This window comes from Tetranychus urticae, chromosome 2 (genome assembly GCF_039701765.1).
Source record: "Tetranychus urticae isolate SD_2017Ah chromosome 2, NJAU_TeUrti_SD_1.0, whole genome shotgun sequence".
Taxonomy (NCBI): Eukaryota; Metazoa; Arthropoda; class Arachnida; order Trombidiformes; family Tetranychidae; genus Tetranychus; species Tetranychus urticae.
The window spans coordinates 14,177,414-14,193,487 of record NC_142959.1 but is presented as its reverse complement, the minus strand read 5'-3'; the positions used below and the strand labels follow the sequence as shown (position 1 = coordinate 14,193,487).

General features: G+C 32.1%; 1 protein-coding gene across 1 annotated transcript in view; it reads left to right on the top strand.

The window, feature by feature from the left end:
• The window catches only part of LOC107362312 (nephrin-like), a 92,099-nt gene that overhangs the window by 17,380 nt on the left and 58,645 nt on the right, over nucleotides 1-16,074 (top strand). Inside the window, exons 2-3 of the mRNA XM_015929348.3 lie at nucleotides 5,521-5,615; nucleotides 9,587-9,910. Coding sequence (XP_015784834.2) covers nucleotides 5,555-5,615; nucleotides 9,587-9,910 — 385 coding nt within the window. The 5' untranslated portion in view covers nucleotides 5,521-5,554. The remainder of the gene's footprint in view (nucleotides 1-5,520; nucleotides 5,616-9,586; nucleotides 9,911-16,074) is intronic.

Sequence of the window (16,074 nt, the reverse complement as noted above, 5' to 3'; positions counted from 1 at the left end):
GTAAAAGAATTGAAAAAAAGAGAAAAAAAGATGAGGATAATGGTGATGATGTGAAGGTGATCATGAAGTTTATTCACCAAAACTATTCTCTCCTTACGAATACATGTTTTCATTTCCATTAAGAGACTGACAAAAGTCTCGACAATGATTAACTGTTAGGAAAATTTTGCACAAATTTCCCGTTCTTTAACTGTTAACACTTTAGAAGAAAATTATTTTTCCTTCAAAATTTACTGCGACAAGATCAAGGTGAATCGATCGAAAACTTGACTTTGAGTTTTACGACTAAACGAATCTTTGGTAAAACTTGTATTTCTCAGGTAAAATTGCGTGTTTACAAGTCGCTTTTCATTGTCTCAAAACTCTTGTGTTTCTGGTTTCATTTCATGTTACACATTCATTGTTCAAGAGTTTATACAATTTTTTTTTTCGTATAAAATTTACGGCTTTGGAGCAACTTTTTCCATGAATTGATGCATTTGAAAGCACAAAATTTGACTTCATTTTTTTACGATTCCATGCCTTCATGTATTATCAGTTTATTCATTTGGGAATTTTGATGTTCACTTAGTTTGTATCAAAAATGGAGAGATTGTTTTAATGGTAAAGGGAAATCCAAAAGATAACTTGGAGGATCATCAGAAATGAGAAAATAATTCTGACCCAAGTTTGTACCTTTTCTTGTTTGCTCAATGATTTTACAAACGCTTTTGTTCTCGATGATGAAGATTAAAGGAAAAGTGTAAATACTTCGACTTTGAAAATGTTCACTTTCAAGTGAAAAGAGGTTATAATTTTGTCTTTCCAAATCTCAAGACATTCTCTTTCTCACTCGAATAACACGATTCTTCAATCAGTTTTGATACAATGAAACAACCTGTCAATTTGAGACGATGAAGGTAGATAAGATGAAATGATGGCAATGGCGGAGATGATGGAGATGATTGAAAAGTGAATCTATCCTAACCTAATTTAACCTTACCTTTAATAGCAAAATGTTGATGAAATATGGTTAACTGATTTATCGATAATCATAAGACTGAATCTTGGTAAAATCCAATAATAATTGTATCTTATCCAATAAAATGCACAGAAAATAAATTTGAAAAGTTGGTTCAATTCTCTATCAGATAATTGGAAAAATTTTCTGAAAGATCACCAGTCTCTAGTTTTTCTAGACGAAATTGGAAAAGTCGAGTTCTTCGTGAGGCATCATGTCTGACAATCGTGAATCATCTATTCGAATTACTAATCTAAGTAATGGAGTTGATCGTTATCTTCGACCCACTAATAGGGAACGTGAACTGGGTTTAGATCGTCGTGAGACAGGTTAGTTTCACCCTACTGATAACTTGTCGTTGCAAAAGAAATCCTGCTCAGTACGAGAGGAACCGCAGGTTCGGACAAATGGTACATGTGCCTGCTCGACCGAGCAATGCCACGACGCTATCGTCCGAAGGATTATGACTGAACGCTTTAAGTCAGAATCCCGTCATTATACGGTAACGATACCGTTAAGTACTCAGTGTGGCCATAGGTAAAACTATGTTGGTGTAACCAATATTTACCATACCCTTTAATGGAGAGAAAGCATTCAGGTTTGGGTTGATAACAACATCAAACCGGCCTGAGTATAAAATCATCCATTCTTTTATTGTCATAATCCATTCGTTCATCTCTCATTTCTTTCCTTAATTTTTCCAAATATTGTTGTCGTTGTCGATTTGCTTCCTCAATCTTTTTCTTCATATCAGCAGCTTGTTCTTCTCGACGTTGATTTACTGACGTCTTCTGTGGCGAATGTGGAGGCAGTCGTATGAATGTCCTTGAAAAGGAGCAGCACGCACTTCGAAAGTACGAGAAATATTTTCACCAAAATATTGCAAAAGATAAGAGTAGAGTCTCCTTGTACCATTTCATACAAAAACTTCAGCAAAAGGAGAACCTAGAAGCACTTCACGAACTCTACATAAAAACACTTTATAAGGGAAAGAAGGTTGAAGATAACGATCAACGCCAGTACTTACAAGGCATTTCAGCTATTTTGTCCGATGTTAAACGTTCATTACTCAGCTCGTGGATCATCTAGAAAGATAATCTTTTATTTATGGGCGTTTCTCAGCTGTTCGCTGAAAAAAAAAAAAAAAAAAAAAAAGAAATAAAATAAAAAAAAAAAAAAAAAAAAAAAAAAAAAAAAAAAAAAAAAAAAAAAAAAAAAAAAAAAAAAAAAGAAAAAAGCCCTGACCAGGGCAAGATAAACTAACTCAGAGTCTAACGATTCTGATGTTGACGGTTCGAGTCCGGTCAGGGTGTTACATTTACCTTTTCCGTTTACTTTACGTTCGTTTTTTTTTTTTGTTCGCTATATTTCAAGTGTAAGGTCATTGAAGGTCATTTTTCGGAAATCGCTGCTGATCATTTTAGAGGTCAAAACGAGGTCAAAACATGCTTATTGAAGTCAGAAAGTCCTATTGGCAAAGTTTTGTAATGACCAGGTCAAAAGTTATCGGCATACGAACTTCTCAACATCATAAATGAATTTTTCTTTTTCGTAATTTAGCGTTTTTTGAGCTTATTAAGACTTCTTTCCGCACATTTTCGTCCGAAAATCGCAAAAACTCTCCACAAAACCGAAGTTGTTGCGCGAATTGAATGATAGCGTCAAACTTGAGCTGTTATTTCTATCAGAAATGTTAATGTTCGTGTTTATTTCTCTTAGTGGCTTCGCGTGGTATTATAATGACTTTTCGGACAAAAATGTGCGGAAAGAAGTCTATTTGTTCTTCTCGACGTTGATTTACTGACGTCTTCTGTGGCGCATGGGGAGACAGTCCTATGAATGTCCTTGAAAAGACCAGCACGCACTTCGAAATTATGAGAAATATTTTCACCAAAATATTGCACAAGATAAGAGTAGAGTCTCCTTGTACCATTTAATATAAAAACTTCAGCAAAAGGAGAACCTAGAAGCACTTCAAGAACTCTACATAAAAACACTTTATAAGGGAAAGGAGGTTGAAGATAACGATCAACTCCAGTACTTAGATTAGTAATTCGAATAGATGATTCACGATTGTCAGCCATGATGACCTACCAGATACTGCACCACTCTGGTAGGTGATTGTACTTATTAACTTTCTGACTCAATCTTATGCCGTCTTTTTATGAATAAACCCATGACAATCCGACTCGGTAGTGATTGTGACTATAACTTCATCCCAATTTTTCCAGATTGATTGTCGTTTATTACAAGTGAACACTTACACCGTTGGAAAGATGCGAAATTTTAGCAAAACCAATTGTTAAATGAAATGAAGTATGAAAACACTCACATCCTTTGGTCAGCATGAAAATATTTTCCCGAAGATTTAACCTTATGACCTTATGACACCCGATGACCTTGAAAATGTTATACGCCGAAGTTTTTTTCTCTATAAACCTCTACTGTGTGTATCAATGATATATATCAACTTTCAGAAGCCGATTGCTCAGCAATGGCTTCAGATTCTGAGATATTCTTCTGATGATTCGCACAGAGATATTCTTCTCATCGCGTGAATTGTCACTAAAGGAATTCTCACATAAATTGAATTTTCGATGATAATTGTTTCAGTACATAACTCGTTAATATGGTATCAAAAAAATTATTGGAAGAAGTTAAAATACTCAAAAAAGTTTCTTCTTCGATATGGCGTTTAGAGAACTGCATTTCACTATCAATCTGAATTTTTTCATTTTTACCATTGATTTTCAATGGAAGAAATATCCAACTTTGCGCCCAGATTTGAGCATGGAAACATGATTTTAAATCATGCTGCGTTACATCATTAGAAAGACAAATTTTTTGAAGTTTAATATAGCCGCAAAAAAATTGACCTGAAAATTCGCACAGCAAAATCTGCCACTTTTGCTACTTTGGTAACGAACACTTTCATGATAACTGATTTTGATTGAAACCAAAGTAGCGCCATACTAAACTTTGACATTTTTTCACTAATGTGACTTCAAGGACAAATTTCTATCTGAAGACATTGCAGAGCAATCGGCTTCTGAAAGTTGGTATATATCATTGATACACTCAGTTTATCAAGTGCTAGTTCGCTCGTATTGGAACTTGTTTTATTAAAACAAAAAGTGAATTTTTAAAGACTATAGTCGGAAAATCACACTTCTGAGTTAAGCTCTCAAAAATAGGCTAAAATGAAAATACTTAAATGTGAGAATTTTGCTCTGTCATCAGCAGTTTTTGGGAAAATCAAGGTCAAAGTTTGAAATTCGAACGCGTTTTTAATAGCTTCTGGTTCTCATAACTCTATCAGAACATGGTAAACTAGAACAAAGGGCTATTCACACGAAACTGGTGTGCAAAAAACTGATTCGATGTAACTCTGAAAATTTTTCAGCTAAAAACATTTATACCCAGTTTGACATATTGCACTCTGTCAATTACCGGAAAACTTTGTTCACCAGAATCGATAAGCTCATAGATGCTCAAGACTTTGGGCCAAACAAACCAAGTATTCATATTGAATTTATTTCCATTAAACTATTTTGCAAATCTCTTTCAGTTAATCGCAAAAACAGAGTATAACTTACAATAAGTTGCTAACCAAGTTTTACTATCATTTGTGCTGAGATAGACTTTGAGTAGAATAAACATTATTCAAGAAATCAAATTGATTTGAGTGATTCAATAATGAGCTCTTCACCTTGGAAACAATTTACATCTCTTGGAAGAATGAGAAAGAGCAATGAGATAAACAAAAAGGCAATATATTGATTATAAAAGTGTGAAAAGTATTTCGCTATTCTGATTCACAGATTGACGCAAGATAATCAATCAATAGTTAAATATAGTTGCATTAACTTTTACCGTAACCTTTCCATCCTTTCCCTCTTGACCATCACCATCATTATCCATAGTCTTTACTTGTAGATATAAGTATTAATATATTGAGAGTCATTTCATTATTTAATAGATTGATCGATTTTTTCTCCCATTTTGTGCAACCTTTCCGTTCACCTATCAATTTCAATTTAATTGACTTTTAAAAATTCATTTTCTAATTTGCAATTCAACATTTATTTACATTCTTACCAGTATAATGGTTCAACCGAAATTCATTATGCTGGTTGTTAGTCAAAGATTATTGATCTCAATTAGTTGTTGCTTCAACAATTCAAACTTTTTGAGTCGGATCAAATTTTCGATTAAAAAATGATTCGAAAATTTTCTCCCATTTCCATGATTGAATGAAAAGTTGAACAAGTCAAGCTTTAGAATCGTTAGTCAAATCTGAATGTTTGGCAAAGAAATACTTGTCAGTTTGTACTCATTCCAATCAACTAATCAATCATTTCATCAAGTTTTCAATCGATTCCAACTATTGACTTTTCCTGTGTGTTTTAAGAGACGATTGAAATTTTGCGGCTTGTGTTGTCTTTGATCAACTTGTATTGTCCAATGTTCACTCAAATTTCAATCTTTGATGAATAATTTCATTTCTTTTTCATTTTCAGACTAACCAAAAGACATGATTGGATCAAGATTGAAATGAAGTTTAAATTCACTTTATACCTATTTTACCTGATTCTGGACTCAATTTGTACTTCAGGTATTTATAAACCTTACAAAGTTTTTGTACTGAAATGACCTGCAAACATCATCACAAAATGAGACACTTTTTGTGGATATTCAAATGTCTGTAAATGGAAAAATTATTGATGCAAACTCTCTTTTTTTACCATTCAAGTTTTGACCTGTTTATGAATTGAATTTTCATCAAGTTAGCAACGAAAGCGAAAAAGACAAAGCAAGAATAGGAATTCCCAACTGGAATTACTTTGCTTAATCAGATCACATTACAGTGAAAACAGAATTGAGATAAAAAGAAGAAGTAAAGGAGAAAAAAGTAAATGCAGTAAAAGAATATTGTTTACCCAAAGAAGAAGAAGCAAAAAACGGAAAAAGAAGCAAAAAAACTGTTCATTCGAAACGCACAGAATTATCATGTTATCCTTTTTCTCTCACTTCTTCCATATACATTAGACAATTTTCATTATCATTATCATTACCATTATCAATATTGTGACATTTTTAAGGTTCCCATTGAATGTTTCACGTAAAACCAAACTTTGTTTTTCTTGTTGCTCCAAATGTTAAGTTATTCAGACAAAACTTGCCATGATTTTAAAGAAAAAAGAAAGAAAAGAAAAATGTAAATACTCAGAGTCATGATATGTGATTCAGTAAAATGAACTTGCATTTGATATTATAATGATATAAGTTGAGTCGGATTTGAATGAAACTCGAGACTGAAAAATATTGCTTCTTAAATATTAACTCCAAGAAAGTAAACTAAAGAAAAGTGTATTTTTGATAAAACCATTTTCTGCTCTACTTTTTTTCACTATGATAACATGATAAGCTTATAAAAAATAATTTCGTTGGCAACTTTAATTGAACTCCTAATCATGTAAAGAGCATTATTGCAGAGAGAATTTGAAAGGAGCGATAAAAATTTTCTTTTCTTCGCTTCCTTTCGTCCAACGAAATTATTTTTTTTTCTTCTTTTCTCTTCTCCAGCAAAGATTCTCCATTTTCATGATAATCATACATTAAAAGAGAGTAAAGCTGTTTAGCCATAATCAGTGTTTCTTTATTGATAGTAATCTTGAATTTCATTGTTGCGATAATATTGAACAACATGTTATTCCAGTGCAGCTATTATTACACACAATATGTTTACTTCAACATTGTTACATAATCTCAACATTGTCATGATGAAACATCATGATTATCATGATTATCATGGAAAGATAAAACCAAAACCAATATTGAGTTATCAATATCAATTGCTTTAATTCACAGACCATTTTCTCTTGAAACTTTTTTTTCGTTTTTTCCTCATTTTGCACCCTTTTCTCTATTCATAACATATTATCATTGTAATATTTTCTGTTGCACTCCCAACGATAATGCTGGGAGTGAGAAATATCTTCAGTAGAGAGTAACTTTCACATAATAATGAGAAAAGAAAATTTTCCCTTTTAACTCAATTATTATTATGCCATTTTTATTGTCATTATTTTGCTCTGAATCTTTTTTCATTATTTTTTATTATCGCTATTATTGTAAGTTTTTTGTAGTCACTTCACGATATTTTCATAACCACAGATATATTTCAATTCAACTGTTCAATCGATATGAAAAAAAAGTTCATTTTTTGGGTTTACATTTTTGTTTGAAATTTTCTTTTTCTCTCGAATTTTTCATTCCCTTTCTCTACCTTTTCCATCCTGGACTGTATTATGCATTATTATCATTGTTATTATTGCCATTATTTGATACATGTATTATGTATTATCTAATATTTTATATTTTATCACTTTCGACTCGAGTTTAGTTTTCTCTCTCTCTACAGTCGACTTTCTTTTGTCTGTTTGTTGTCTTGTTATTGACTTTGTTTCAATACTTTTTCATGCTTTTCTTTCTTGTTTCATGCGTTCATGCGTTATATTTGTTTGCACAAGATTGACCCGGTTCAAAAACATCATTTACATGTTGAATCAGCAGAAAAATTTCAGACAATTTTAAATTCATTTTTCAATGTTTCTTCAATTATTACTTGAAGGAAAACGGTTCAGATTCAAATTCAGTCAATTCATCATTTTTTAACTTTTTTATTCTGGGATGATAAATGCATATTCGGTTCAGAATGTCGTCAAGGTACATCAATTGATGTCTAGCTTTTGATATCGACTAGAAAAATCTGTTTAGGAAAAACTGAATTATTTAGTTCGACTATTGATTTTATAGGCTTCAACAATAATTTCATTATCAAATCATAAATTAATTCTATAACCTTTGTTAGGTTAGATTTACGATTTATCGAGAAAAGTTAGAATAATAAAGTTTCGAGAAAAGAAGAGAAAATTATTAGTGGAATGGTAAAGGTGGCGAAGAAATGGTGATATGAAAAGTATTATGAACTTGAAAATGATGTGGATTTTTTTCCTAATCCATTGATATTCTTTCAATTTTTTATTCAAACGATTCCAGCGCAAGAACATCATGTAAACTCGGTTCTTCTCATGGGAAAGGAAAACAATAAAACTCACAAATAGTATGACAAGTATGACTATTGATATTGAGTTGAGAATTCTTGATTCTGCCATTGATTCATGGCTATCTGGATAGAATCTCATTTGACTGAGGTTTTCTTGTTCGATCAGGCAAAATGTTGATCAAGTTTATTCCTATTTACTCTGCTATCTAATAATAACGGAACTGTAAGACCAAGAAAAATGAAGAAAATTTTGATCTTGATTTTATACTCTGTGGGCTGAATAAGGCAAAAAATTGAAAGTTTTAAATTCGATACCAATTAACCAAATTGAGGAGAAGGAAGAAAGTAAGACTTTATCGCTAAAGTTGGATGAAAAAAACGAAGTTTACTTTCTGCTAAAATTTCATTTTTCAATTTGTAAATTGAAATTTCGTTACTTAACCAGTTGCATAATCTTGGATGGTTCATCATTATGAAAACCCACTCAAAGAGTTTGACATTTCTGAAAATGTTTCAACATGTGATTATCTTGTAAAATGCAACAAATGTCAAAGCAACTTTTTTCTTGGCCCTGCAAATGCACATGATCTTGATGTTTTTCCTAGTAAATAACTTATCAGCTTGAAATCTTTGATATCATGACTTTTATGTGACTTGCTTATACAATCCATTCAATATTTTGAGCTGAAACAAAAAATTACCAAACTGAAAAATTTTCAGCATGTAAGCCATGATCAAACTGCATCCACGAAAAATAATCAGAGTGCGATCAGAATTTAGGTAACTAAGAAATACACGTTTCAACAGGGTTAGGGGAAAATACAGAATCCATAGTTCTTTCTATTGAATTTGAGGGAAACTTTTTTGATTACTCAGGTTGACGGTTTTTTGCTGGATTATGGGTATTTATAAATGTAAAACTGTCTTTCAAGTAAAGAGTAGAGCTTGGTGAGTAAACCTGATAACTGTACAAGAAAGTATTTAAGTTTCAATTTGAACAAGAATTGTCCATCAGAGAAATATTTGAACTCAAAAAATAATTGTTCTATTTTTAGTTTTTTATCACTGACGATGATTTTATTTCGTGGACAATACGAATCTTTTAAATTTGAATGAATTCGAATAGGAAATGCCATCGTGCTTTCATGATCGCAGCAGCTTCTTTTAAAAGTTTCAATAAAGCTAGTTAATCAGCAGATATAAAAGATGAAATATGATTGGTTTGGATTGACCAGCCAGACAATATCACAATGTTTGAACATTATTTTGTTGATTCGTATTTTTATTCAATTGCTTTTCATTTATTCAACTGATTGGACACATTTAATGGGAAAAATTGAGTCACAATAAAATTTGAGTTCAATAACATTTATCTGATAATGGTTGTGAGAGGTTGATAAAAGATGAACAGTTTGTTAACTCGGTCAAATGATGATGTTTACTGATGAAAAATTTTCACCTTAACAATATTTTAAAGCAAACTTTTCATGATTTACTTTTTTCTCTCATGCTTTCAGCTTCCGGAAATTATGTTGGAATTGTTGGTAAAAGTATTTCAATAGCTTGTAACACCAATTTATGGAGTGAAAATGATATCTCTTTAATCCTTTGGTATAAAGGATCCAAAGGTGTTCCAATCTATTCAATAGACTCTCGAACTACTTCACTCACCAATTCAAGGCACATGTCGTCTGGACCAAGATACAAGTTAAATGTTTCCATACTTCCTCCTGAGTTGATTATTGATTCTCTTGTAGAGGCCGACGAAGGTGAATATCGTTGTCGAGTCGACTACAAGAATGAAAGGACTCAACATTATGCCACATTTCTCGAAATTTTAGGTAAGTTGTTTTTAATTTCCTTACTTCGGTAGTTGAACAAAACAGACAAAGATGATCAACTTTTTTGCATTCATTTATTAATTCACTTATTTTTATTAAAACTTTCAAAAATTCATTTTCATTCAGCTTCTTTCTCATTGTTATAAATTCAAATGAAAAAATTGTGAAGGTTAATGATGTTTGTTTTTTGTATCAAAGTAACTCAATTATATTCACATGTTCTGGCACACCTTGATTACTTGCTCTCATCGTGCTCTGGATAGTCATTTTTCAATTAAAGTGCTGAATGAATGGTCGTTAAATGACAAAATTGGTCAAAGTATTGAAAGTGATTAAAAGTGAAATCTCAACTTCAACTGCAACATTAGATTTTAAGTTTGCTTGTCTGGATCATTCAGCTTATGTGATTCATTGAATTGTCTGACATTATTATTAATGTTAAGCTTTGTGAAGTAATGGCGAGAATGAAAAACCTCGTTAGATGTGATCTAGATAAGAATAAAAGTCAAATATAATTCCCTCAAATCATTGCCGACGCTTTAGTTTATTGCATGATAATTGTGACGACAAAGCGTTTAGAAATTACAAATGAATAAAATGCACTAATCTCATCACTTTGCTTTTTGACTGCAAACGTCACTTGTTATGTAGGGTGTTGCGCATCCTAGCTAAGTTAAAGATGAAGATGATAGAGACGCAAATAACAAGACCGCAACTCAAATTATTCTTATCCATTTGTATCTTTATCAGCTTTCAATCATCTTCAAGATAAGACGGTCCTTTCAAACAACACCCTTTACTAGCTCAAAAGTAATCAAAGTCACAAAAAATCGAAAATTCTGAAAGTTTTGCAATAATTTTGGAAACTAAAAGCGATAACGATGATAGAGAAAGTTGATGATGACGAAGATGGTGAAGCTAACTTTTTATTCGTCCATTTCAAACAAAACGCCCATAATATGCGTTTGATTCTGGTGCTTGTGTGTTACAGAATTCATCTTTTTTCTACTTCTAATACATTCTGATGAGCGATTAGGTTAGGTTTCCCTAAATTGCCCTCTACTAACGGTAACACTCTTTAGCTCAAATGATTGTGAAGTTTTGTAAAGTTGATTAAAGGTTATGATAGAAGGAAAAGTTTGTTCCAGGAATGAGGAAGGCTTATATCGAACCAATGATAACAAGAGTATTATGATGATTGCGAGCGAGTAATTGTTTGAGTCAAACAATCTGCGAAATCAAGTGGTTGGGATGAAAATTTAGAGGCTTAAAGTTTCATAAGCAATCGATACGCAACGAGAAAATTTTATCACAAAAGTAAATGAAAAAAGTCGAAAATTTTTCTTCGTTTTTTCCCTTTTATCCAAAACTTTTGTTGAAGGAAATGCTGAACGAATTGGATGAACAAATTAAAGCAAGTATCTTTGAAATCAATTTCATATGATTGACCATTAGATAACGATGTAATCACTGTGAAGGTTAAACAGTGAAATACTTGGGTTCATCATCATCAAACAGTCCAATGGATTTAACAAGGTTTCAATTGATTCCTTCATTTCTTGTTGTTCGCGTTTCGCCATTTGTTCAATCGAAATGGGACAAGAAAAAGTTGCAAGTGGATATGAAAAGAGAGAGAGAGAAGAGCAGAATGTTTCAAGATAATGATGATAATGATTTCGATGATATTGTTACTCTTCGTCATCTTCTTGCTCTTCATTGTTGCCTTTCTTTTCCATTCTAAATGATCTTCCCTTGGTACGAATTGTTCAGCAAAAAGATTTGTTGGAAAGCAAAAAACCATCAAATTGATTGATACCCATCTTCAGGTGAAGAGATGATGATGATAAAAAAGAAGGAGAAGATTGAACAAATTGACAAGCTTAAAGTGAAAATAGTTTTTTGTGTTCTTCTGATGGTCATCATCATCACACTGATTGCCATTATCAACACTCTTAACTCAATGGCTTTACTCTAATTTCATCCTGCAGTGAGAAGACAGAGTTTCTCTTCAACTTTCATCTTGCAAGCTCTTCATCACCAGCGGTAAAAAAAGAGATAGAAAAGAAACTTTTTTTTGTTCTTCTCTCCTCTTCTCTTCCCAATTTCACTCGCTTTTTTATTAGTATGATAATGATGATAATAACGATCGTTAATGGGTGATAATAGTAATAATAATAATTCAATTTACAAGTTTATTTCGTCTCTTTTGTTGTACCGTTAATTCAATAAAAAGACTTGAATAGAGATTCAACCAAATCTCTTTGCTTCTCTCAATCTGTTGATGAACCTCAATACCAACATCTTAATCAAGCTACACACAACTGGTGCTATTCATTGATAAGATAAAAGGTCTCATCAATGGATATCATTAATCGACCGAAAATGATTACACTTTTATCCATTAAACTTTGAAATCAAGAGTTTGGTGAAACCACGAAATTGTTTAATTTTGCAATTCATTTTGTGGCCTTTGATTGCGATAATGAAAAGTTTACAAACAAAGGTTTTGCATTTTAAACACTTTATTTGAATTTTATTGCCTCTCCAAGCTCAACATTTTGCACAATTCAGACTTTCGCTTTTACCGTTGAACGTAAAGTCTCTTGGAAAATAAGTGCAATTAGACAATAAAATAAGCATAAAATAACCTCAAACTGTATTGTTTCCAGTCTTTTATCTTTTATTTACACACGAAAAGAATTTTATGATCGTTAATAGAACCATCGTATAACGAATATTTGAAATTCTAGCCAAACAGTTATATGAATGTAACGAAGCGAGATAGAGATACACTTTTGGACGAATAATGGAGTAATGATGGAATAAATATTTGGACCAAAAATCGTTCTTTCACATCTTTTCAAACTAAGCTTGGTTGGTTGTACAGTAAATATCGCTAATCTTTTTCAGTGAAAATTTCATTTTTGACATGAAAAGAAATTGATTGATGGATAAAACCGAAAGATCAAAATGATATTTTTGATTTGTATACTGAAGATTCAAAGCATACAATGTTACAAAAATCAGTCGCATTTCTATACATTCTGTGTATAAAAATATTCCTGTACTTTCAGCCAGACAAAAGGGAAATTTCGTTTATGGAGAAAAGTTTCGATTTTTCTCAAAAAGTAACTGATTTCTCAAACACTAATAAAGCTAATGTTTCATTTTTATCAGAACAAAATTGGATGAATTTGTCCATCTTTTGAACAAAGTACACCGATAATTTGTTAAAGTTTGCTCGTTTTTTACCTCTAAAAAGACCATCTTATGCAGTATCAGCTTCAAGTTCAACAGTAGCAGCCCCAGCATCAAATACTGGATCAGGACATCAGCAGCAGCTTCAGATTCATCAAAAGAACCAAAACCACTCGGTAACTCAGCTAACTCGTGATCATCAAGATCATACTATAATGACAAGGGAAGTGCCTTTGCTGGTACGATCATTTTCAATTTTTTTCGGTCTTATATTGTAGAGGGCAAAAAATAATTAGACACGTATTTTTGCTTTTGTTTCGCTAGTGCGCGGTTAATGATATTCAGGCACTTTTTATTAAAGATAGTAATGCACTACAGCCACTGAGAAGTACATAAAACAGATGAAAAGCAGAAAATGCAAATCTCTAAATGAAAATTGTAAATCATTTTTCAGTAACTCCAATAGATTTCAATGCAATATCCTCGCTTAAAAGTGCTTAAATATCAATAACCGCGCACTAGCGAAACAAAAGCAAAAATACGTGTCTAATTATTTTTTGCCCTCTACAATATAAGACCGAAAAAAATTGAAAATGATCGTACCAGCAAAGGCACTTCCCTTGTGAGTACTATGCAGTTACAAATGACTAAATGTGAAAGTCGAGAAAAGTGTAATTTCTGTGATTTTTAGAGTTATCTGATGAAGTCAATGAACTTTGAAAATCACGTTTCAACAAAAAATGTTCAATTTTTATTTCCATTTCTCTCTTGCTATTGTACTCTGGTTAAACGTTTGATTGATCATTCAGCAATTAATAGTGAATCACCAAATTTAGTTATCGTTTCTGCCTTTGCCCAGCTCGAACTAAATACTGTATATGAAAACAATAGTTTTCCATCGGTCAATAAACAGTCAACCAATTTGCTAAATTCGTACACCCAACAGATGCAGAAACTTGGTTTAAACTCGTCAATACTGAAAAGCCTAGAGAATCAAATTAAGAGAGCAAAAAATCATTGTTATTCTCGACTTTTACAGCAACATTAAGGAAACACCAAAAAAAAGAAGAGAAAACTGGAAAAGAAGAAAAAAAAGTAAAACTTGGATTGTTGTCCCTTCTGTTGTTTTTCAATACTACATGAACAACACCTTTTAATCACTTATTAACTTGCAAGACATTCCATGAATTCTGAGCTTCCTCAATACAGGTCATCTTATTGATTTCCCAAGTTGGCACAAATCATTTTCACTGTTGAACAAATTTTTCATCTCAATTTGACTCTCAATTTTCACTGCTTATTCCATTGTTTCCCTCACTTCTCATCACAGTTAATTGGGAAGAGGAAAGAAAAGGAAAGGTTGAGAAAAGAAGGAAAAGTCAACCAAGTAATGAACATAAATAGATGTTGATTCAGATGATTTACTTGATGATGAGGGTGCCAAATTGAAGTGAAAACCAGGAGCCAGGGACGAAAATGTAAAGAAAACCAGAAACAAATGAAACATTTAATCAACTTGTTAACACAGCAAAAGAAAGTTGATTTTTTCATGTTTCCCAATAAAAAATAAGCCAAATTAAAGTCAACCTTTTACCTCGAAATGTTTTCATTTTCATGATACAATACGAATACCTTGAAGCATTCAATTTTCTCACTTATCCATTGTTATTCCTATTGTAACACTATTTATCATTACCATTGATGAGCCTTGAGCTTCATCACGAGTTAGATGAAAAATGATCTCTCGATGTCCATCAGTTTTCAACATTTTTACCTATTTTTTTGAATTAAATTTTCCAGTTTTGTTGTGGCTTTTGTTGATTTCAGATTCATCTTTGATCGTCTCTTTGAGTTTGGTAAATGCCTTTGAATAGATTCATCATTAGGCGATTGATTAAATTTGATTGATTAACTGTAATTGGTTTTGAGCTTGAGGTGCAGTTGGTGCTTCTTTCAAATTTAATTTGATTGATTGAGATTTGTAATTTTTAAAGATTGAAATGAGTTGATCAATTTGCTTGCATCAAGTTTTCCTGTTTACTTTGTACTCTTTCCACTGTCATTGCCTTTATACACTTGTGGCTTAAGGTATCGCTATCATGAAACTTGATCAATTACAATGATTAAGTTTGGTAGTTGCCTCGGGCTCAAGATTCAATTACTTTTTTTGTATTACAATTATTTTCACTTTTCCCTTTTCCTCTTCTTCGTCTCCTTCGTTTGTCTCTTCATTCCTATTTGGGTTCACCTTTAGTATCCTCTGTTAATCTGAATTGGCTAAAGCTAATTAGTTAAGCAAACAATCAAACTTGCTGGATGCCTAATGGTTGCCGGTGATAATCAAAGTCGTTTGGGTATCAATTTTGCATTTACATTACTCAACTTCTTAAGAGAAAAAAAAAGAAATGTAAAAATTAAAATACCCAAAAAATGGATCCTCCGAAATACTTTTCACCAAATTCAATTAATAGGTAATTTTGCTGAAAAATTATTTCCACTATTCACGGCAGACATGACAGAAAAGATAAACAAAGTTTTTACCTAAACTCATCAATATCAACAGTTTCTCTAAACATAATGCAAACCAGATCTACAGTGCAAAAGCGGTTGTTCGTCTCAACGAAAAGTCGAATCGAACTATGAAAGTGTCAAAATGATTGCTTTGCGAATGTGCGAAAAACTTCGATAATATTTTCTAAATGCTCATCTTTCAATCTTTCAATACTTTGCACGGTCAATTGTGTCAATCAATGCTGAGAGCGATCGACTCTTCAGCCTCTTTACCCTTATACAGCAATGCAATGTCAATCATCTTTAAGTTCATATCTCACGCTTTTTTCCTTTACTTTTTTTCGCGACACAACGACTCGAAATACCAAAGTTTATTTAGAATGGGCTGAGATGAAAATTTCGAGGCGCCAACTGCGAATCTAGTAAAGTTAAAGAGTTTTACTTCTCAACAGCAG